The 22,034-nt window shown below is 47.4% G+C and overlaps 1 protein-coding gene across 4 annotated transcripts in view; it reads left to right on the top strand.

Moving 5' to 3' along the window:
- The window catches only part of LOC144507741 (adenylate kinase isoenzyme 5-like), a 71,270-nt gene extending 57,075 nt beyond the window's left edge, over positions 1-14,195 (top strand). For all 4 annotated transcript variants that reach the window (XM_078235006.1, XM_078235004.1, XM_078235003.1 and 1 more), the window contains 2 exons: positions 6,354-6,545; positions 13,739-14,195. In XM_078235006.1, the coding sequence (XP_078091132.1) occupies positions 6,354-6,545; positions 13,739-13,804 (258 nt within the window). In that variant the 3' untranslated portion in view covers positions 13,805-14,195. The remainder of the gene's footprint in view (positions 1-6,353; positions 6,546-13,738) is intronic.
- The last annotated feature ends 7,839 nt before the right edge of the window (positions 14,196-22,034 follow it).

The following is a 22,034-nucleotide window of genomic DNA, read 5'->3' as shown; positions in this document are numbered from 1 at the left end:
TCCTGTCAAAGTGTGATTCCTGTCAAAGTGTGATTCCTGTCAAAGTGTGATTCCTGTCAAAGTGTGATTCCTGTCAAAGTGTGATTCCTGTCTCAGTGTGATTCCTGTCTCAGTGTGATTCCTGTCTCAGTGTGATTCCTGTCTCAGTGTGATTCCTGTCTCAGTGTGATTCCTGTCTCAGTGTGACTCCTGCCTCAGTGTGAGTCCTGTCTCAGTGTGAGTCCTGTCTCAGTGTGATTCCTGTCTCAGTGTGAAACTGTCTCAATGTGATTCCTGCCTCAGTGTGATTCCTGCCTCAGTGTGATTCCTGTCTCAGTGTGATTCCTGTCTCAGTGTGATTCCTGTCTCAGTGTGAAACTGTCTCAGTGTGATTCCTGCCTCAGTGTGATTCCTGCCTCAGTGTGATTCCTGCCTCAGTGTGATTCCTGTCTCAGTGTGATTCCTGTCTCAGTGTGATTCCTGTCTCAGTGTGATTCCCGTCTCAGTGTGATTCCCGTCTCAGTGTGATTCCCGTCTCAGTGTGATTCCCGTCTCAGTGTGATTCCCGTCTCAGTGTGATTCCTGTCTCAGTGTGATTCCTGTCTCAGTGTGATTCCTGTCTCAGTGTGATTCCTGTCTCAGTGTGATTCCTGCCTCAGTGTGATTCCTGTCAGTGTGATTCCTGTCAGTGTGATTCCTGTCTCAGTGTGATTCCTGCCTCAGTGTGATTCCTGCCTCAGTGTGATTCCTGTCTCAGTGTGATTCCTGTCTCAGTGTGATTCCTGTCTCAGTGTGATTCCTGCCTCAGTGTGATTCCTGTCTCAGTGTGAAACTGTCTCAGTGCGATTCCTGCCTCAGTGCGATTCCTGCCTCAGTGCGATTCGTGACTCAGTGTGATACCTGTCTCAGTGTGATTCCTGTCTCAGTGTGATTCCTGCCTCAGTGTGATTCCAGTCTCAGTGTGATTCCAGTCTCAGTGTGATTCCAGTCTCAGTGTGATTCCAGTCTCAGTGTGATTCCTGTCTCAGTGTGATTCCTGTCTCAGTGTGATTCCTGTCTCAGTGTGATTCCTGTCTCAGTGTGATTCCCGTCTCAGTGTGATTCCAGTCTCAGTGTGATTCCAGTTTGTGTGATTCCAGTCTGTGTGATTCCTGTCTCAGTGTGATTCCTGTCTCAGTGTGATTCCTGTCTCAGTGTGATTCCTGTCTCAGTGTGATTCCTGTCAAAGTGTGATTCCTGTCAAAGTGTGATTCCTGTCAAAGTGTGATTCCTGTCAAAGTGTGATTCCTGTCAAAGTGTGATTCCTGTCTCAGTGTGATTCCTGTCTCAGTGTGATTCCTGTCTCAGTGTGATTCCTGTCTCAGTGTGATTCCTGTCTCAGTGTGATTCCTGTCTCAGTGTGACTCCTGCCTCAGTGTGAGTCCTGTCTCAGTGTGAGTCCTGTCTCAGTGTGATTCCTGTCTCAGTGTGAAACTGTCTCAGTGTGATTCCTGCCTCAGTGTGATTCCTGCCTCAGTGTGATTCCTGTCTCAGTGTGATTCCTGTCTCAGTGTGATTCCAGTCTCAGTGTGATTCCTGTCTCAGTGTGATTCCTGTCTCAGTGTGATTCCTGTCTCAGTGTGATTCCTGCCTCAGTGTGATTCCTGCCTCAGTGTGATTCCTGCCTCAGTGTGATTCTTGCCTCAGTGTGATTCCTGTCTCAGTGTGATTCCAGTCTCAGTGTGATTCCAGTCTCAGTGTGATTCCTGTCTCAGTGTGATTCCTGTCTCAGTGTGATTCCTGTCTCAGTGTGATTCCTGCCTCAGTGTGATTCCTGCCTCAGTGTGATTCCTGCCTCAGTGTGATTCTTGCCTCATTGTGATTCTTGCCTCAGTGTGATTCTTGCCTCATTGTGATTCTTGCCTCAGTGTGATTCTTGCCTCAGTGTGATTCCTGCCTCAGTGTGATTCCTGCCTCAGTGTGATTCCTGCCTCAGTGTGATTCCTGTCTCGGTGTGATTCCTGTCTCGGTGTGATTCCTGTCTCGGTGTGATTCCTGTCTCGGTGTGATTCCTGTCTCGGTGTGATTCCTGTCTCGGTGTGATTCCTGTCTCGGTGTGATTCCTATCTCAGTGTGACTCCTGCCTCAGTGTGACTCCTGCCTCAGTGTGAGTCCTGTCTCAGTGTGATTCCTGCCTCAGTGTGATTCCTGTCTCAGTGTGAAACTGTCTCAGTGTGATTCCTGCCTCAGTGTGATTCCTGCCTCAGTGTGATTCCTGCCTCAGTGTGATTCCTGTCTCAGTGTGATTCCTGTCTCAGTGTGATTCCCGTCTCAGTGTGATTCCCGTCTCAGTGTGATTCCCGTCTCAGTGTGATTCCCGTCTCAGTGTGATTCCCGTCTCAGTGTGATTCCCGTCTCAGTGTGATTCCCGTCTCAGTGTGATTCCCGTCTCAGTGTGATTCCAGTCTCAGTGTGATTCCAGTCTCAGTGTGATTCCAGTCTCAGTGTGATTCCAGTCTCAGTGTGATTCCTGCCTCAGTGTGATTCCTGTCTCAGTGTGATTCTTGCCTCAGTGTGATTCCTGTCTCAGTGTGATTCCAGTCTCAGTGTGATTCCAGTCTCAGTGTGATTCCTGTCTCAGTGTGATTCCTGTCTCAGTGTGATTCCTGTCTCAGTGTGATTCCTGCCTCAGTGTGATTCCTGCCTCAGTGTGATTCTTGCCTCATTGTGATTCTTGCCTCAGTGTGATTCTTGCCTCATTGTGATTCTTGCCTCAGTGTGATTCTTGCCTCAGTGTGATTCCTGCCTCAGTGTGATTCCTGCCTCGGTGTGATTCCTGCCTCGGTGTGATTCCTGTCTCGGTGTGATTCCTGTCTCGGTGTGATTCCTGTCTCGGTGTGATTCCTGTCTCGGTGTGATTCCTGTCTCGGTGTGATTCCTGTCTCGGTGTGATTCCTGTCTCGGTGTGATTCCTGTCTCGGTGTGATTCCTGTCTCGGTGTGATTCCTGTCTCAGTGTGACTCCTGCCTCAGTGTGAGTCCTGTCTCAGTGTGATTCCTGCCTCAGTGTGATTCCTGTCTCAGTGTGATTCCTGTCTCAGTGTGAAACTGTCTCAGTGTGATTCCTGCCTCAGTGTGATTCGTGCCTCAGTGTGATTCCTGCCTCAGTGTGATTCCTGTCTCAGTGTGATTCCTGTCTCAGTGTGATTCCCGTCTCAGTGTGATTCCCGTCTCACTGTGATTCCCGTCTCAGTGTGATTCCCGTCTCAGTGTGATTCCCGTCTCAGTGTGATTCCAGTCTCAGTGTGATTCCAGTCTCAGTGTGATTCCAGTCTCAGTGTGATTCCAGTCTCAGTGTGATTCCAGTCTCAGTGTGATTCCAGTCTCAGTGTGATTCCAGTCTCAGTGTGATTCCTGTCTCAGTGTGATTCCTGTCTCAGTGTGATTCCTGTCTCAGTGTGATTCCTGCCTCAGTGTGATTCCTGCCTCAGTGCGATTCTTGCCTCAGTGCGATTCCTGTCTCAGTGCGATTCCTGTCTCAGTGCGATTCCTGTCTCAGTGTGATTCCTGTCTCAGTGTGATTCCTGTCTCAGTGTGATTCCTGTCTCAATGTGAGACTGGCTCAGTGTGATAATGGCTCTGCGTGATTCCTGTCTCAGTGTGATTCCTGTCTCAGTGTGATTCCTGTCTCAGTGTGATTCCTGCCTCAGTGTGATTCCTGCCTCAGTGTGATTCTTGCCTCAGTGTGATTCCTGTCTCAGTGTGATTCCAGTCTCAGTGTGATTCCTGTCTCAGTGTGAGACTGGCTCTGTGTGATTCCTGTCTCAGTGTGATTCCTGTCTCAGTGTGATTCCTGTCTCAGTGTGATTCCTGTCTCAGTGTGATTCCTGCCTCAGTTGGATTCCTGTCTCAGTGTGATTCTTGCCTCATTGTGATTCTTGCCTCAGTGTGATTCTTGCCTCATTGTGATTCTTGCCTCAGTGTGATTCTTGCCTCTGTGATTCCTGCCTCAGTGTGATTCCTGCCTCAGTGTGATTCCTGCTTCAGTGTGATTCCTGTCTCAGTGTGACTCCTGTCTCGGTGTGACTCCTGTCTCGGTGTGATTCCTGTCTCGGTGTGATTCCTGTCTCGGTGTGATTCCTGTCTCGGTGTGATTCCTGTCTCAGTGTGATTCCTGTCTCAGTGTGATTCCTGTCTCAGTGTGATTCCTGTCTCAGTGTGATTCCTGCCTCAGTGTGATTCCTGCCTCAGTGTGATTCCTGTCTCAGTGTGATTCCTGTCTCAGTCTGATTCCTGTCTCAGTGTGATTCCTGTCTCAGTCTGATTCCTGTCTCAGTGTGATACTGCCTCACTGAGGAGAAGAAATGCTTCAAAAAGTAAAACAGTTTAAACCCCAGAATCATTGCATTTTTGCTACTTTTAGTGCTTTTGTTCATCTCTGGGATGTGGGTGTCGCTGGCTGGACCAGCATTTACTGCCCTTCCCTCATTGCCCCTCCAGAAGGTGGGGGGTGAGTCGCCTTCTTGAAGCCGTTGCAGTCCATGTGGTGTAGGTACACCCACAGTGCTGTTAGGGAGAGATTGTGAGCCAGCGACAGTGAAGGGACGGCGATATATTTGCAAGTCAGGATGGGGAGGGACTCAGAGTGAACCTCCCAATGGTTCCCATGTCCTCTAAACAGTAGCAGTTGAGGGTTTGGAAGGTGCTGTTGAAAGAACCTTGGTGAGTTGCTGCAGTGCGTCTTGTAGATGGTAGACACGGCTGCCACTGTGCGTTGGTGGTGGAGAATATAAGAACGTAAGGGATACACACACAGTCAGGCACTCAAGCGGGGCTGCTTTGTCCTGGATGGTTGTCAAGTTTCTTGAGTGTTGCTGGAGCTGCACCCATCCAGGCAAGTGGGGAGTATTCCATCACACTCCTGACTTGTGCCTTTTAGATGGTGGACAGGCTTTGGGGAGTCAGGAGGTGAGTTACTCGCCGCAGGATTCCTCGCCTTTGCCTTGCTCTTGTAGTCATGGTATTTATATGGCTAGTCCAGTTCAGTTCCTGGCCAATGGTAACCCTCGGGGTGTGTTTTTTAGTTTCAATGTTTTATGATAGACTAGTTCCATGTTTTAGAAAACGAATCTGAGGATTTCTCCCCCCGTATGTTTTCACGTGGCCTCTACATGGTCCAGGATGCCAGCTGAGGTCATTGGAACCAGGTACCCAGACTGACAGAGTGGCCGTGGTCCATTTTGCCACCTTTCTCGCTCCTTTACTAGGGGGCACAGGTTTAAGGTGCGAGGGGCAAGGTTTAAAGGAGATGTACGAGACACGTTTTTTACACAGGGTGGTGGGTGCCTGGAACTCGTTGCCGGAGGAGGTAGTGGGAACAGCTACAATAGTGACCTTTGAGGGCCGTCTGGACAAATACATGAATAGGATGGGAATAGAGGGATATGGTCCCCGGAAGGATAGGGGGTTTTAGTTCAGTCGGGGCAGCATGGTCGGTGCAGGCTTGGGGGGCCGAAGGGCCTGTTCCTGTGCTGTAATTTTCTTTGTTCTGGGACTAACGACACAGCACTTGTTCAGTCTGCCGTGAGATTGACAATTATTTCCTCAGCCTGTGATCATCGATAATCTCAAACTCTCCCAGGAATCCATGCTTCTTCATTACAATCAGAAATCTCAATCACCCTGGGGAATGAGGAACCCTTCTCCACGTTTCTCTGCGTTGTTGATGCTGATCACCAGCGAGGTTGTTCCTGGGCCCCTTCATACCATTGGATGTTGATTGATATTTATGTGTCACAAGTAGGCTTACATTAACACTGCAATGAAGTTACTGCGAAAATCCCAGTGGGCGATTCGGCAATGAATTCCATTGGAAGTGAAGGGGGGATAGTTGGAGTCTCTCTTGTTGGAGATGGTCATTACCTGGCACTTGTGTGACATGAATGCTACTTGCCACTTGTCACCCCAAGCCTGGATATTGTCCAGGTCTTGCTGCATTTTGAAGATGGACTGCTTCAGTATCTGAGGAGTCGCGAATGGTGCTGAACATTGTGCAATCATCAGTGAACATCTTGCTGTGTACGGATTGGCTGCTCTTTATGGTACATCACCGCAATGAGTTCACTTTGCCAATACCTCATTGGCTGGATATGGTTTGGGATGGTGCCGAGGATGAGGAAGGTGCTGTGTTAATGCAGTTCCCTCTGCCCTCCATGCTGGCCCTGCGCTGTTCACTCACTGACTGACTGACCTCTGAGGGGGAAACTGGTCCGGAACAGAGCCTGATCCCTGACACTTTCCAAATGCTTCCCTGGTTCAGTGCTCGGTGTGTGAGGTGGTGGTGGAGCGAGAGCTGGAATGGATGTGACGGATCTTTCTGTGTGTCTCTGTCTCTAGTTTACTCGACCCACCATCGTGTTGCTGATCGATTGCAGCCCCGAGGTTATGAAGGAGCGCCTAATAAACCGCGGACAGACCAGCGGTCGCTTTGATGACAATGAGGTGACAATACTGAAGCGGGTAGACGCGTATTTCGTGGATTCCGTACCTGTCGTGAAACACTATGAGAATAAAGGTCTCCTGAAGAAGGTAAAAGTTCTGATGTCCATCCCACCTGATAATGCTGGTGATTGAAGTGTTGTGGGGGGAGGGGGGGGGGGGGGGTTTATCACATTCCTGGGGCAGGAGTGCCACCCTGTCACAGGTACCTTCCCCGCAGGTAGACCATCGGTAAACTGAGGCTCAGTCGCTCACTCAGGGAGGGACATTGGCAGCACTTTGGGTCAGTTGATGTAAGCTCCCTCGCTGACTGTCTTTGTAAATGACATTGACATTTAGCTGAGGCCACTGTGCCTCTCTGCTGAATAAAGTGGAATTGGGAAGCTGAACGGGAGGGTAACTGCCTCTTGCAGCCTCTCAATAAGACCATGGTCTCATCTCCACCTTCCTGTCTTTCCCCACATACCCCCTCACCCCCAGCGAACCCCAACCTTCGCTTCGCCAGTGATGGAGCTTCCACAACTCTCTGCGGGAGAGAACTCCAAGATTCACCACCCTCTGGGTTAAAGAAATTCCTCCTCATCTCAGTGACCTATCCCTTATCCCGAGACAGTGACTCTGTGTTCCACACTCTCCAGCCCTGGGAAAGAAGAGACACATTAATTGAATTCTCAGTCCCAGTGGATGGTGTTTAGAGTCAGAGTTTTAAAGCATGGAAACAGGCCCTTCGGTCCAACTTGTCCATGCCGCCCAGTTTTTACCACTAAGCTAGTCCCAATTGCTTGCATTTGGCCCATATCCCTCTACACCCATCTTCCCCATGTAACTGTCTAAATGCTTTTTAAAAGACAAAATTGTATCCGTCCATCCTATTACTTCTGGCAGCTTGTTCCACTCACCAACCTCTGTGTGAAAAAAATGCCCCTCTGGACCCTTTTGTATCTCTCCCCTCTCACTTTAAACTTATGCCTTCTAGTTTTAGACTCCCCTACCTTTGGGAAAAGATGTTGACTATCTAACTGATCTATGCCCCTCATTATTTTATAGATCTCTATACGATCCCCCCTAAGCCTCCTACGTTCCAGAGAAAACAGTCCCAGTCTGTCCAGCCTCTCCTTATAACTCAAACCATCAAGTCTCGGTAGCATACTAGTAATTTCTTTGGACACTTTTTCTAGTTTAATAATATCCTTTCTATAATAGTGACCAGAACTGTACATAGTATTTCAAGTGTGGCCTTACCAATGTCTTGTACAACTGCAACAAGACGTCCCAACTCCTGTATTTAATGTCCTGACCAATGAAACCAAGCATGCTGAATGCCTTCTTCACCTCTATGTCCACTTGTGACTCCACTTTCAAGGAGCTATGAACCTGTACCCTATGATCTCTTTGTTCTATAACTCTCCCCAGCACTCCACCATTAACTGAGTAAGTCCTGCCCTGGTTCGATCTGCCAAAATATATCACCTTGCATTCATCTAAATTAAACTCCATCTGCTATTTATCAGCCCACTGGCCCAATTGATCAAGATCCCATTGTAATCCTAGATAACCTTGTTCACTGTCCACTATGCCACCAATCTTGGTGTCATCGGCAAACTTACTAACCATGCCTCCTAAATTCTCATCCAAATCATTAATATAAATGACAAATAACAGTGGACCCAGCACTGATCCCTGAGGCACACCGCTGGTCACAGGCCTCCAGTTTGAAAAACAACCCTCTACAAGCACCCTCTCTCTTCTGTCATCAAGCCAATTTTGTATCCAATTGGCTACCTCAGCAAGGATCCCCTGAGGTTTAACCTTATGGAACAACCTACCATGCCTTGCTAAAGTCCATGTAGTCAAAGTTGACTGCACTGCCCTCATCTACCTTCTTGGTTACCCCTTCAAAAAACTCAATCAAATTGGTGAGACATGATTTTCCACTCACAAAGCCATGCTGACTGTCCCTAATCAGTCCTTGCCTCTCTAAATGTCTGTAGATCCTGTCCCTCAAAATACCTTCTAACAATTTACCCACAACAGATGTTAGGCTCACGGGCCTATAGTTCCCAGATCTTTCCCTGCAGCCCTTCTTAAACAAAGGCACAACATTTGCCACTCTCCAATCTTCAGGCACCTCACCTAAGGCTGTCGATGATTCAAATATCTCTGCCAGGGGACCCGCAATTTCCTCCCTAGCCTCCCACAATGTCCTGGGGTACACTGCATCAGGTCCCGGGAATTTATCTACCTTGATGCATTTTAAGACTTCCAGCACCTCCTTCTCTGTACACTCCTCAAGACATCACTATTTATTTCCCCAAGTTCCCTAACATCCATGCTTTTCTCAACAGTAAATACTGATGAGAAATATTCATTGAGGATCTCACCCATCTCTTGTGGATCCGCACATAAATGGCCTTGTTGATCCTTAAGAGGCCCTACTCTCTCCCTTGTTACTCTTTTGCCCTTTATGTATTTGTAAAAACTCTTTGGATTCTCCTTTGCCTTATCTGCCAAAACAATCTCGTGTTCCCTTTTTGCCCTCCTGATTTCTCTCTTAATTCTACTCTGACACCCTCTATATTCTTCAAGGGATCCACTTGATCCCAAATGCCTATGCATGTCATGTGCCTCCTCCTCCTTAATGTGGAGATGCCGGTGTTGGACTGGGGTAAACACAGTAAGAAGTTTAACAACACCAGGTTAAAGTCCAACAGGTTTATTTGGTAGCAAAAGCCACACAAGCTTTCGGAGCTCCAAGCCCCTTCTTCAGGTGAGTGGGAATTCTGTTCACAAACAGGGCATATAAAGACACAGACTCAATTTACATGAATAATGGTTGGAATGCGAATACTTACAGCTAATCAAGTCTTTAAGATACAAACAACGTGAGTGGAGAGAGCATCAAGACAGGCTAAAAAGATGTGTTTTGTCTCCAGACAAGACAGCCAGTGAAACTCTGCAGGTCCAGGCAGGCTGTGGGGGTTACAAATAGTGTGACATGAACCCAATATCCCGGTTGAGGCCGTCCTCGTGTGTGCGGAACTTGGCTATCAGTTTCTGCTCAGCGACTCTGCGCCGTTGTGTGTCGTGAAGGCCGCCTTGGAGAATGCTTACCCGAAGATCAGAGGCCGAATGCCTGTGACCGCTGAAGTGTTCCCCAACAGGAAGAGAACACTCTTGCCTGGTGATTGTCGAGCGCTGTTCATTCATCCATTGTCGCAGCGTCTGCATGGTTTCCCCAATGTACCATGCCTTGGGACATCCTTTCCTGCAGCGTATCAGGTAGACAACGTTGGCCGAGTTGCAAGAGTATGTACCGTGTACCTGGTGGATGGTGTTCTCACGTGAGATGATGGCATCTGTGTTGATGATCCGGCACGTCTTGCAGAGGTTGCTGTGGCAGGGTTGTGTGGTGTCGTGGTCACTGTTCTCCTGAAGGCTGGGTAGTTTGCTGCGGACAATGGTCTGTTTGAGGTTGTGCAGTTGTTTGAAGGCAAGAAGTGTGGGTGTGGGGATGGCCTTGGCGAGATGTTCGTCTTCATCAATGACATGTTGAAGGCTCTGGAGGAGATGCCGTAGCTTCTCCGCTCCGGGGAAGTACTGGACGACGAAGGGTACTCTGTCCACTCTGTCCCGTGTTTGTCTTCTGAGGAGGTCGGTGCGGTTTTTCGCTGTGGCGCGTTGGAACTGTTGATCAATGAGTCGAGCGCTATATCCTGTTCTTATGAGGGCATCTTTCAGCGTCTGGAGGTGTCTGTTGTGATCCTCCTCATCCGAGCAGATCCTGTGTATACGGAGGGCTTGTCCGTAGGGGATGGCTTCTTTAACGTGTTTAGGGTGGAAGCTGAGAAGTGGAGCATCGTGAGGTTATCCGTGGGCTTGCGGTACAGTGAGGTGCTGAGGTGACCGTCCTTAATGGAGATGCGTGTGTCCAAGAATGCAACCGATTCCGGAGAGTAGTCCATGGTGAGTCTGATGGTGGGATGGAACTTGTTGATGTCATCATATAGTTGTTTCAGTGATTGTTCACCATGAGTCCAAAGGAAGAAAATGTCATCGATGTATCTAGTGTATAGCATCGGTTGAAGGTCCTGTGCGGTGAAGAAGTCTTGTTCGAACCTGTGCATGAAGATGTTGGCATATTGAGGTGCGAATTTGGTCCCCATGGCTGTTGTTTGTATCACTCACGTTGTTTGTATCTTAAAGACTTGATTAGCTGTAAGTATTCGCATTCCAACCATTATTCATGTAAATTGAGTCTGTGTCTTTATATGCCCTGTTTGTGAACAGAATTCCCACTCACCTGAAGAAGGGGCTTGTTGCTCCGAAAGCTTTGGCTTTTGCTACCAAATAAACCTGTTGGACTTTAACCTGGTGTTGTTAAACTTCTTACTGTGTCCTCCTTCTTGACCAGGGCTTCAATATTTTTTTTAAAAGTTAAAGTTAAATTATTAGTCACAAGGCTAACATTAACACTGCAATGAAGTTACTGTGAAATTCCCCTAGTTGCCACATTCTGGCATCTGTTCGGGTCAATGCACCTAACCAGCACGTCTTTCAGAATGTGAGAGGAAACCGGAGCACCTGGAGGAAACCCACGCAGACATGAGTAGAACATGCAAACTCCACACAGACAGTGACCCAAGCCGGGAATCGAACCCAGGTCCCTGGCACTGTGAGGCAGCGGTGCTAACCACTGTACCACCATGCCGTCCTATATCCCAAGTCACCCAGTGTTCCCTACTTCTACCAACCGTGCCCTTCATTCTAAAAGGAATGTGTTACCCTGAACCCTGGTTAACACACTTTTGAAAGCCTCCCACTTACCAGATGTCCCTTTGCCTGCCAACAGACTCCTCCAATCAACTTTTGAAAGTTCCTGTCTAATACCATCAAAATTGGCCTTGCCCCAATTTAGAATTTTAACTTTTGGGCCAGACCACTTTACAAACTGATTATTGTTGGGTTAACCGCAGGAAGTTGAAAGAGTTTGTACGGTCAGTTCAGGGATAGACCTCCTTTCTGCCCTTTGAACTCCTACTCCCAGCATACCCAGCTGGTGGTGTATTGGTAATGTGTCACAAGTATGCTTACATTAACACTGGAATGAAGTTACTGTGAAAATCCCCTAGTCATCACACTCCAGCACCTGTTCGGGTACACTGAGGGAGAATTTAGCATGGCCAATGCACCCTAACCAGCACGTCTTTCAGGCTGTGGAAGGAAACTGGAGCACCCGGAGGAAACCCACGCAGACAACGTACAGACTCCACACAGACAGTGACCCAAGCCGGGAATTGAACCCGGGTCCCTGCTGCTGTGAGGCAGCAGTGCTAACCACTGTGCCACCATGCCGTCCATCTGGGGACATGGATTCAAGTCCCAGCTCCACAATTGGTGGAACTTAAAATTCCAACTTAATCATTTAAGAATGTAAATATATCGGAGGCGGTTCAGAGGAGGTTTTCTGGATTGATACCTGGAATGAGAGGGTTGTCATATGAGGAAAGGTTGGACAGACTGGGCTTATTTCCACTGGAGTTTAGATGAGTGAGGGGTGACTGGATTGAAGTCTATAAGATCCTGAACGGTATTGACAAGATGGATGTGGAAAGGATGTTTCGTCTTGCGGACAAGCCCAGAATAAGGAGACACTGTTTTAAAATTAGAGGGCGCCTTTTTAGGAGAGATGAGAAGAATTTTTTCTCTCAGAAGGCTGAGTGATTTTGGAACTTTCTGCCTCGGAAGGCAGAGGAAGTAGGGCTCACTGAATATCTTTAAGGCAGATGGTAGACAGTTAGGGAAGAGAATCAAAGGTTATTGGGGGTTGGATGGGAATGTGGAATCCCAAACACAAACAGATCAGCCATGGTCTGAATGAATGGTCCAGCAGGCTGGAGGGGCCAAGAGGCCTACTTCTGCTCCTATTTTGTCTGCACACTTGGCATGTTGTCACTGGGGACATGATTGGTGCCTGTTATTATCCTGAGGGAGGAGAGAGGTGGTTACAATTGAGTTATCCGACTCATTGCAGAGACAGAGAATCATAGAATCCTACAGTGTACAGGAGGTCATTCGGCCCATTGAGTCTGCACCAACCGCAATCCCACCCAGGCCCTATCCCCAATAACCCCATGCATTTACCCTGCCCGAGGCAGTAGTCGAGGCGGGTACAATTTTGTCTTTTAAAAAGCATTTAGACAGTTACATGGGTAAGATGGGTATAGAGGGATATGGGCCAAATGAGGGGAATTGGGACTAGCTTAGGGGTTTAAAAAAAAGGGCAGCATGGACAAGTTGGGCCGAAGGGCCTGTTTCCATGCTGTAAGCAAAGAGATCTAGGGACATAGGTTCATAGCTCCTTGAAAGTGGAGTCACAGGTGGACAGAGTGGTGAAAAAGGCATTCAGCATGCTTGGTTTCATTGGTCAGAACATTGAATACAGGAGTTGGGATGTCTTGTTGAAGTTGTACAAGACATTGGTAAGGCCACACTTGGAATACTGTGTACAGTTCTGGTCACCCTATTATGGAAAGGATATTATTAAACTAGAAAGTGTGCAGAAAAGATTTACTAGAATGCCACCAGTACTTGATGGTTTGAGTTATGAGAGGCTGGATAGACTGAAACTTTTTTCTCTGTGAAGGTTGAGGGGTGATCTTATAGAGGTCTATAAAATAATGAAGGGCATAGATCAGCTAGATAGTCAATATCTTTTCTCAAAGATAGGGGAGTCTAAAACTAGAGAGCATCGGTTTAAGGTGAGAGGGGACAGATACAAGTGTCCAGAGGAGCAATTTTTTTTACGTAGAGAGTAGTGAGTGTCTGGAACAAGCTGCCAGAGGTAGTAGTAGAGGCGGGTACAATTTTGGCTTTTAAAATGCATTTAGACAGTTACATGGGTAAGATGGATATAGAGGGATATGGGCCAAATGCGGGCAATTGGGACTACCTTAGGGGTTTAAAAAAAAGGGCAGCATGGACAAGTTGGGCTGAAGGGCCTGTTTCCATGCTGTAAACCTCTATGACTCTAGTTCCCCTGACACTAAGGGGTAATTTAGCATGGCCAATCCACCTAACCCGCACAGCTTTGGACTGAAAGGCCCAGACGGGGAAAGGACAGCGGGTTTCCTGGGGAGGGAGCTGGATTGGAGATATCCCGGGAAGGGTGGAAGACAGAGAGTCAACTTCACACAGTTTGTTTGGAGTGATTAGTCTGCATTCGAATGTAATGAGTGCCGCTGCCAGCTCACACTGATTAAACCGGTCTGATCTTCACTGTGCAGATACAAGGAGAGGGAACAGAGGATGATGTCTTCCAGAGTATCACTGCGATTATTGATGAACTTTAACAGCTGAGAGTGTCGTTGGAAAATCTCCTACAGGAGCTGCCCTGGGATCAGATCAGCCCATTTGCTTCGAGTTTTCTTTTCGTGGCTGCCTTGGAGGATTTACCAGGATCAACAGCAACAATAAAATGAGAATTAAAAACTCCTGCATAGCTTTCACCCACAACCCTTTAGAAAGGAATGTTCTATGCCAGTGATTTTGTGTGTATACGTTCTTTATAAACAGGAGGGCAGAATTACAGAATCTTTTCTTTTAAAACGAAACACCTTCTCTATAATTACACCCATATATATATATATATACACGTACGCAGTAACCACTCCAACTCTCCTGAGCAGAGATCTGATTCAGAAGCACAGCAAAGCTTCTTTCCAGTTCACACACCGAGTCTCAGCACCAGAGCAGCATCCAAACCCAGGATCAGGTAGGCACCTGACACAGCTCAGCACAGCAAGAGAAAGATCCTCAACAACGGACTTCATTGTGGCCAGGAGGTCACAGCAAGAAGCTTCAGATGTGTGGGATCTGACCCAGCGAGTAACATATCTGTGTATAACACACTGCTGTGTGTGTCATCCAGTGTCTGGGTATCCAGTGTGTAACATACATGATTATGCATACTGCTGTGTGTGTCATACGGTGTGTAACTTACATGTCAATGTGTAACACACTGCAGTGTGTTATCCAGTGTGTAACATACATGATTGTAACACTGCTGGGTGTCACTGTGTAACATGCATGTATGTGTACAATACATTGCTGTGTGTCTTCAGTGTGTAACATACATGTATGAGTACAATACATTTCTGTCTTGTGTGTAACATACATGTCTGTGTATAACACAGTGCCATCCAGTGTGTAATGTGTAACACACAGCTGTCAACAAGTGTGTAACATGCATGTCTGTATATAATACTTCTTTGAGTGTAACATATATGTCTGTATATCACACTGCTGTGGGTCATCCAGTGCGTTACATGATTGTGTACCATACATGATTGTGTATAACACAATGCTGTGTGTCAAGTGTGTACCACACGTGTGTGTAACACGTGTAACACAATGTTGCGTGTCATTCAATGTGTAACGTGTCTGTATTATACACTGTGGTGTGCAACACCGAGTATGTAACACACTCCTGTCCAAGTGTAATCCAGTGTGTAACACACTCCTGTCCGAGTGTAATCCAGTGTGTCACACACTCGCGTCTGTAACCCAGTGTGTAACACACTCCTGTCCGAGTGTAATCCAGTGTGTAACACTCCTGTCCGAGTGTAATCCAGTGTGTAACACACTCGCGTCTGTAACCGTGTGTAACACACTCCTGTCCGAGTGTAATCCAGTGTGTAACACACTCGTGTCTGTAATCCAGTGTGCAATGCACTCCTGTCCCTATGTAATCCAGTGTGTAACACACTCATGTCTGTAATCCAGTGTGCAATGCACTCCTGTCCCCTCTGTAATCCAGTGTGTAACACACTCCTGTCCGAGTGTAATCCAGTGTGTAACACACTCCTGTCCGAGTGTAATCCAGTGTGTAACACACTCCTGTCTGAGTGTAATCCAGTGCGTAACAGACTCTTGCCTGTGTTAGTGTGTTTAATGCACTCTCATCTGTTCTCATTCAGTGTGTTACAGAATGTACAAGATGAACTCCAAGTGGAACACTTTTGTTAGCCACCAGTTGTAATGTACTGGTGAATCACTGTGTATGTCTGAGCCTGTGTAACACAGCTTCCCGGTGTAATAATGAACAGGCTGCAATGTTGGCAGCCCCTTTCCTGATGCAACTAGCAAAATACAAGCTGTGTAATATGGCACACATAACATTGCAAGCTGCATGATAGTTACTGGTAGCATGTTGAAGTGTCTATTGTCCCACAGAGGCAGGCTATGGATTATTCTGTACAACACACTGTGCTGTGGATTCTTTTGCATTTACTCCATAGCCCACACTGTTCCAGTCTATAGTAACAACCCTGTCTATGACAAACATTCCTCAGAGAAGAGATGGGCAGCACGGTGGTTCGTACTGCTGCCTCACAGCACCAGGGACCTGGGTTCGATTCCCAGCTTGGGTCACTGTGTGGAGTTTGCCCGTTCTCCCCGTGTTTGTGTGGGTTTCCTCCAGGTGCTCTGGTTTTCTCCCACGGTCCAAAGATGTGCATGTTAGGTGGATTGGCTATGCTAAATTGTTTCTTAGTGTTAGGGGGACTAGCTAGGGTAAATGCATGGGGCTAGGGCCTGGGTGGGATTGTGGTTGGTGCAGACTCGATGGGCCAAATGGCCTCCTTCTGCACTGTATGATTCCAAGTAGAGGAACTGACCCACCCACCAACTGCACATCAACCTAAACAGGAAGCTCTGTGCCACGCTTGTAAATAAAAATACTGTGGATTGTTCTGAGTAAACGTGTGCCTGTGGATCTGGACTAAACCAGGAATGTTTCACACATAACCCCAACATCACTGATCCCTGCTGACAAATAGCTCCCAGCTAATGGTGAGAGGGTGGTGAATATCATCGCCTTGTGTGCTCAAGGGTGCTGCTGGATAGGGAATATCCCTGGGATCGTTGGATAGGGAAGGTACGATGGAGACAGAATTCACTTCAACTGTGGCCTTTCCAAAAGAAATGGAACCTCCTATAGGCTACCAGCCTGCCCTCATTTACTGTCTGGGTTCATGATGAGTGGGTCACTCAGGTGAGATTGCTGCCTCTGAACCATTACCAACACTTAAGGGGAGGTGATGGTACCGTGGTATTGTCACAGGACTAGTAATCCAGAGACACAGATTAATGTTCTGGGGATCCGGGTTCAAATCCCACCACGGCAGATGATGGAATTTAAATTCAATAAAAATCTGGAACTGTTGTAAAAATCCATCGGGTTCACTAATGTCCTTTAGGGAAGGAAATCTGTGGTACTCGGTCTGGCCGACATGTGACTCCAGAGCCACAGCAATGTGGTTGACTCTTAACTGCCCTCTGAAATGGCTTGCCAAACCACTCGGTGCGGATAAAGGCAATTAGGGATTGGCAATAAATGCCATCAACATCCCACGAATGAATAGCAAAGCAAAACCTAAACCTGCCCGGTGGGGGCAGGCACTGCGCTGTGTGCGAGAAGACGCGAGCTGTTTATAGAGTGTGTTAGCTGGGGAATCAGCCTACCAGACCACGTGTCTGAGATTGCCCAAGGCACGAAGGAGGGGTGGAGAGAAACTGGAACAAGAGTACACCGACACAATGAAGTTAGACTTCAAGCTGCCACAAGTCGTCAACACGACAAAGATTTAACTTGAAATAAATTTTGTCAGGCTTCAGGCAGTGATGGATTTGAGATTATTGGTTTAAAAAGTGACCTTTCCTTAACCAAATCTGACAATAAAATGTTCCAAAATATTCTGGTCAATTTAATTTCACGGGTAAAGTTAAAATATATACATTTCTCGCACACGCAGTAAGCATGCCTGAGTTTTGGTGTGGAGCAGGAAAAGGATTTGCAGACTAATTCACAGCTTCCTTCGAGCAGAGTGCTCCTGTGGCGAACAACTCCTGGACTTGAACCTTCTGATTCAGACACTGGTGTACCACAGCTGAGCCACCCTGCTTCCCTGGAGAGACAAGTTCCTCAGAGTCATGATGTGGAGTTGCCGGCGTTGGACTGGGGTGAGCACAGTAAGTAGTCTCGCAACACCAGGTTAAAGTCCAACAGGTTTTTTTGGTAGCACGAGCTTTCGGAGCGCTGCTCCTTCATCAGATTGAGCTCATCTGATGAAGGAGCAGCGCTCCGAAAGCTCATGCTAACAAATAAACCTGTTGGACTTTAACCTGGTGTTGTGAGACTACTTACTGTTCCTCAGAGTCAATCCTATTCCAGAGGCTTGTGCAGCGAATATCTGCACTGAAGGAGTGCTGCAATGCCAGTGAGGAGATCTTTCAGATGAGATCTAAAACCAAGGCCCCATCTGCTGTGTCCTCAACCAAGAACTCAGGACCTGGGCATTTGCTCTAGTGCTTCTTATGGGATATTGCTGTGTACAAATTGTCTCAATTAATGCATTCCCCTCACAACTGCACTTCAAAAATATATTGTTGAAGCACTTTGAGTCATTGCAAGATTGTGAAAGGAACATGCAGGGGGGGGTACAAAGAACAAAGAAAATTACAGCACAGGAACAGGCCCTTCGGCTCTCCAAGCCTGCACTGATCATGCTGCCCGACTGACTAAAACCCTCTACCCTTCCCAGGACCATATCCCTCCATTCCCATCCTATTCATGTACTTTTAAAAAAAGAGAGTGAAGAGGGGTCATGAAGAAATGTTGGTGAGCAAAATAAAGGAACAAGCCAAGATGTTTTATAAGCATATTAAGGGCAAGAGAGTAACCAGGAAAAGAGTAGAGCCCATGAGGGACCAACTTGGCAATGTGTGTGTGGAGCAGAAAGATTCAAGTGAGGTATTAACTGTCGGGCAATACAGCAGGATATAGATAGGCTGGAAAATTGGGCGGAGAGGTGGCAGATGGAGTTTAATCCGGATAAATGCGAAGTGATGCATTTTGGAAGAAATAATGTAGGGAGGAGTTGTACAATAAATGGCAGAGTCATCAGGAGTATAGAAACACAGAGGGACCTAGGTGTGCAAGTCCACAAATCCTTGAAGGTGGCAACACAGGTGGGAGAAGGTGGTGAAGAAGGCATATGATATGCTTGCCTTTATAGGATGGGGTATAGAGTATAAAAGCTGGAGTCTGATGATGCAGCTGTATAGAACGCTGGTTAGGCCACATTTGGAGTACTGCGTCCAGTTCTGGTCGCCGCACTACCAGAAGGACGTGGAGGCATTGGAGAGAGTGCAGAGAAGGTTTACCAGGATGTTGCCTGGTATGGAGGGTCTTAGCTATGAGGAGAGATTGGGTAGACTGGGGTTGTTCTCCTTGGAAAGACGGAGAATGAGGGGAGATCTAATAGAGGTATACAAGATTATGAAGGGTATAGATAGGGTGAACAGTGGGAAGCTTTTTCCCAGGTCGGAGGTGACGATCACGAGGGGTCACGGGCTCAAGCTGAGAGGGGCGAAGTATAACTCAGACATCAGAGGGACGTTTTTTACACAGAGGGTGGTGGGGGCCTGGAATGCGCTGCCAAGTAGGGTGGTGGAGGCAGGCACGCTGACATCGTTTAAGACTTACCTGGATAGTCACATGAGCAGCCTGGGAATGGAGGGATACAAACGATTGGTCTAGTTGGACCAAGGAGCGGCACAGGCTTGGAGGGCCGAAGGGCCTGTTTCCTGTGCTGTACTGTTCTTTGAATATTTTGCATCTGTATTCACTATGAAAAGGGTGATGTTTAGAAAGCAGGGAGGAGGTTCTGTGATCGGATTGAACAGATTAACATGGAGAGGGAGTTCTAGTGTTAGTGGTTCTAGTGGGTTTTAAGGTGGATAAATCCTCAGACGCAGATGAGATGTATCCCAAGCTGTTGTGGGAGATTTCAGGGGCTCTGATGCTAATTTTCAATTCCTCTCTGGCCATAGGAGGGGTGCCAGAGGACTGGAAGACAGCTAATGCGGTGCCATTATTCAAGCAGGGAGGTAGGGATAAAGCAGATGGTTACAGGCCAGTGAGTCAATGGTAGGGAAGTTATTTGGAAAAAATCTCTGGGACATAATTAATCTCCACTTGGAGAGGCAAAGATTAATCAAGGATAGTCAACATTGCTTTGTCAGGGGGAGATCATGTCTCTCAAATTTGATTGGATTGTTCAAGAAGGAGACTAGGTATGGAGATGAGGTAGTGCAGTGGATGTAGTTTATGTGGACTTCAGTAAGGCTTTTGACAAGGTCCCACATGGGCGACTGATCAACAAGGTAATAGCCAATAATATTCAAGGAATCTGGCAAATTGGATCCAAAATTGGCTCAGTGGCAGTGGGCAGAAAGGTGATGGTCAAAGGTTGTTTTTGTAACTGGATCCTGTGACTAATGGTATTCCGCAGGGATCGGTGCTGGGTCCCTTGCTGTTTGTGGTGTACATGTGTGATCAAAATTGGTGGTGTGGTAAATAGTGAGGAGGAAAGCCGTAGATTACAAGGTGATAGAGACAGGCGGGTTAGACGGGCAAAACAATGGCAAAATGGAATTTAACCCTGAAAAGTGTGAGGTGATGCAATTTGGGAGGACAAACAAGGCAAGGGAATACACAATGAATGGTAGGACACTAGGAAGTACAGAGGAACCTTGGGATGCATGTCCAAATATCTCTGAAGGCAGCAGGATAGGTAGATAAGGTGGTTAAGGCGGCATATGGGACACGAGCCTTTATTAGCCAAGACAAAGCATAAGAGCAGGGAGGTTATGATGGAGCTGTATAAAATGCTGGTTAGGCCACAGTTGGAGTACTGTGTGCAGTTCTGGTCGCCACACTATAACAAAGAACAGTACAGCACAGGAAACAGGCCCTTCGGCCCTCCAAGCCTGTGCCGCTCCTTGGTCCAACTAGACCAATCGTTTGTATCCCTCCATTCCCAGGCTGCTCATGTGACTATCCAGGTAAGTCTTAAACGATGTCAGCGTGCCTGCCTCCACCACCCTACTTGGCAGCGCATTCCAGGCCCCCACCACCCTCTGTGTAAAAAACGTCCCTCTGATGTCTGAGTTATACTTCGCCCCTCTCACCTTGAGCCCGTGACCCCTCGTAAACGTCACTTCTGATCTGGGAAAAAGCTTCCCACTATTCACCCTATCTATACCCTTCATAATCTTGCACACCTCTATTAGATCTCCCCTCATTCTCCGTCTTTCCAGGGAGAACAACCCCAGTTTACCCAATCTCTCCTCATAGCTAAGGCCCTCCATACCAGGCAACATCCTGGTAAACCTTCTCTGCACTCTCTCTAACGCCTCCACCTCCTTCTGGTAGTGCGGCGACCAGAACTGGACGCAGTACTCCAAATGTGGCCTAACCAGCGTTCTATACAGCTGCATCATCAGACTCCAGCTTTTATACTCTATACCCCGTCCTATAAAGGCAAGCATACCATATGCCTTCTTCACCACCTTCTCCACCTGTGTTGCCACCTTCAAGGATTTGTGGACTTGCACACCTAGGTCCCTCTGTGTTTCTATACTCCTGATGACTCTGCCATTTATTGTACAACTCCTCCCTACATTATTTCTTCCAAAATGCATCACTTCGCATAGGAAGGATGTGATTGCGTTGGAGGGGGTACAGAGAAGATTCACCGGGATGCTGCCTGGGCTGGAGCGTTTCAGCTATGGAGAGGCTGGGGTTGTTTTCTTTAGAGCAGAGAATGCTGAGGGGGGACCGGACGGAGGTGTACAAAATTATTACAGGGACACAGATAGGATAGAGGAGGAGGAATTATTTCCCTCCAGGGGCAGGAGAGTTAGAAGGGATTTGAGGAAAACCTTTTCCACCCAGAGGGTGGTGGGAATCTGGAACTCACTGTCTGAAAGGGTGGTAGAGGCAGGAACCCTGGGGTGGCATGGTGGCTCGCACTGCTGCCTCACAGCACCAGGGTCCCGGGTTCAATTCCCAGCTTGGGTGTCTGTGTGGAGTCTGCACGTTCTCCCCACATCTGCGTGGGTTTCCTCCGGGTGCTCCGGTTTCCTCCCACAGTCCGAAAAATGCGCAGGTTCGGTGGATTGGCCGAGGTAAATTCTCCCTCAGTGTACCCAAACAGGCACCGAAGTGTGGCAACTAGGGGATTTTCTTAGTAACTTCATTGCAGTGTTAATGTAAGCCGACTTGTGGCACGAATAAATAAACTTTAACCCTCAACATTTAAGAATTTAGATGAGCACTTGAAATGTCACAGCAGGCAAGGCTGGATCAAGAGCTGGAAAATGAGTTTACAATAGATAGTGCTTGATGGCCAGTGCAGAAACAATGGGCCAAAGGGCCTCTTTCTGTGCTGTGAAGCTCTATAAATACAATTCCTCTACTCCACAGCAACAAAGATGAACAGACAACTAACTAATGCACGAGTATTCACAAAGCAAAACTGAATGGGAAACTATTGACAATTATTTACATTAAAGAGTGACAAAAACTCACAACAGGAACTCAGGCTCATGATTAGGAAGCGTGCGTACTTAGAAAGGTTTTCAATAGGCTGATTGAAAACAGGAATGTTTAACAATTGTGCAGCTTGCAGAATGTTCTGGAAAGTTGGGAGATGGTCAGCGTGACTGTGCACGCTG

The sequence above is a fragment of the Mustelus asterias genome, chromosome 19 (assembly GCF_964213995.1).
Source record: "Mustelus asterias chromosome 19, sMusAst1.hap1.1, whole genome shotgun sequence".
Classification (NCBI taxonomy): domain Eukaryota; kingdom Metazoa; phylum Chordata; class Chondrichthyes; order Carcharhiniformes; family Triakidae; genus Mustelus; species Mustelus asterias.
This window is presented reverse-complemented; position numbering and strand designations above follow the sequence as displayed.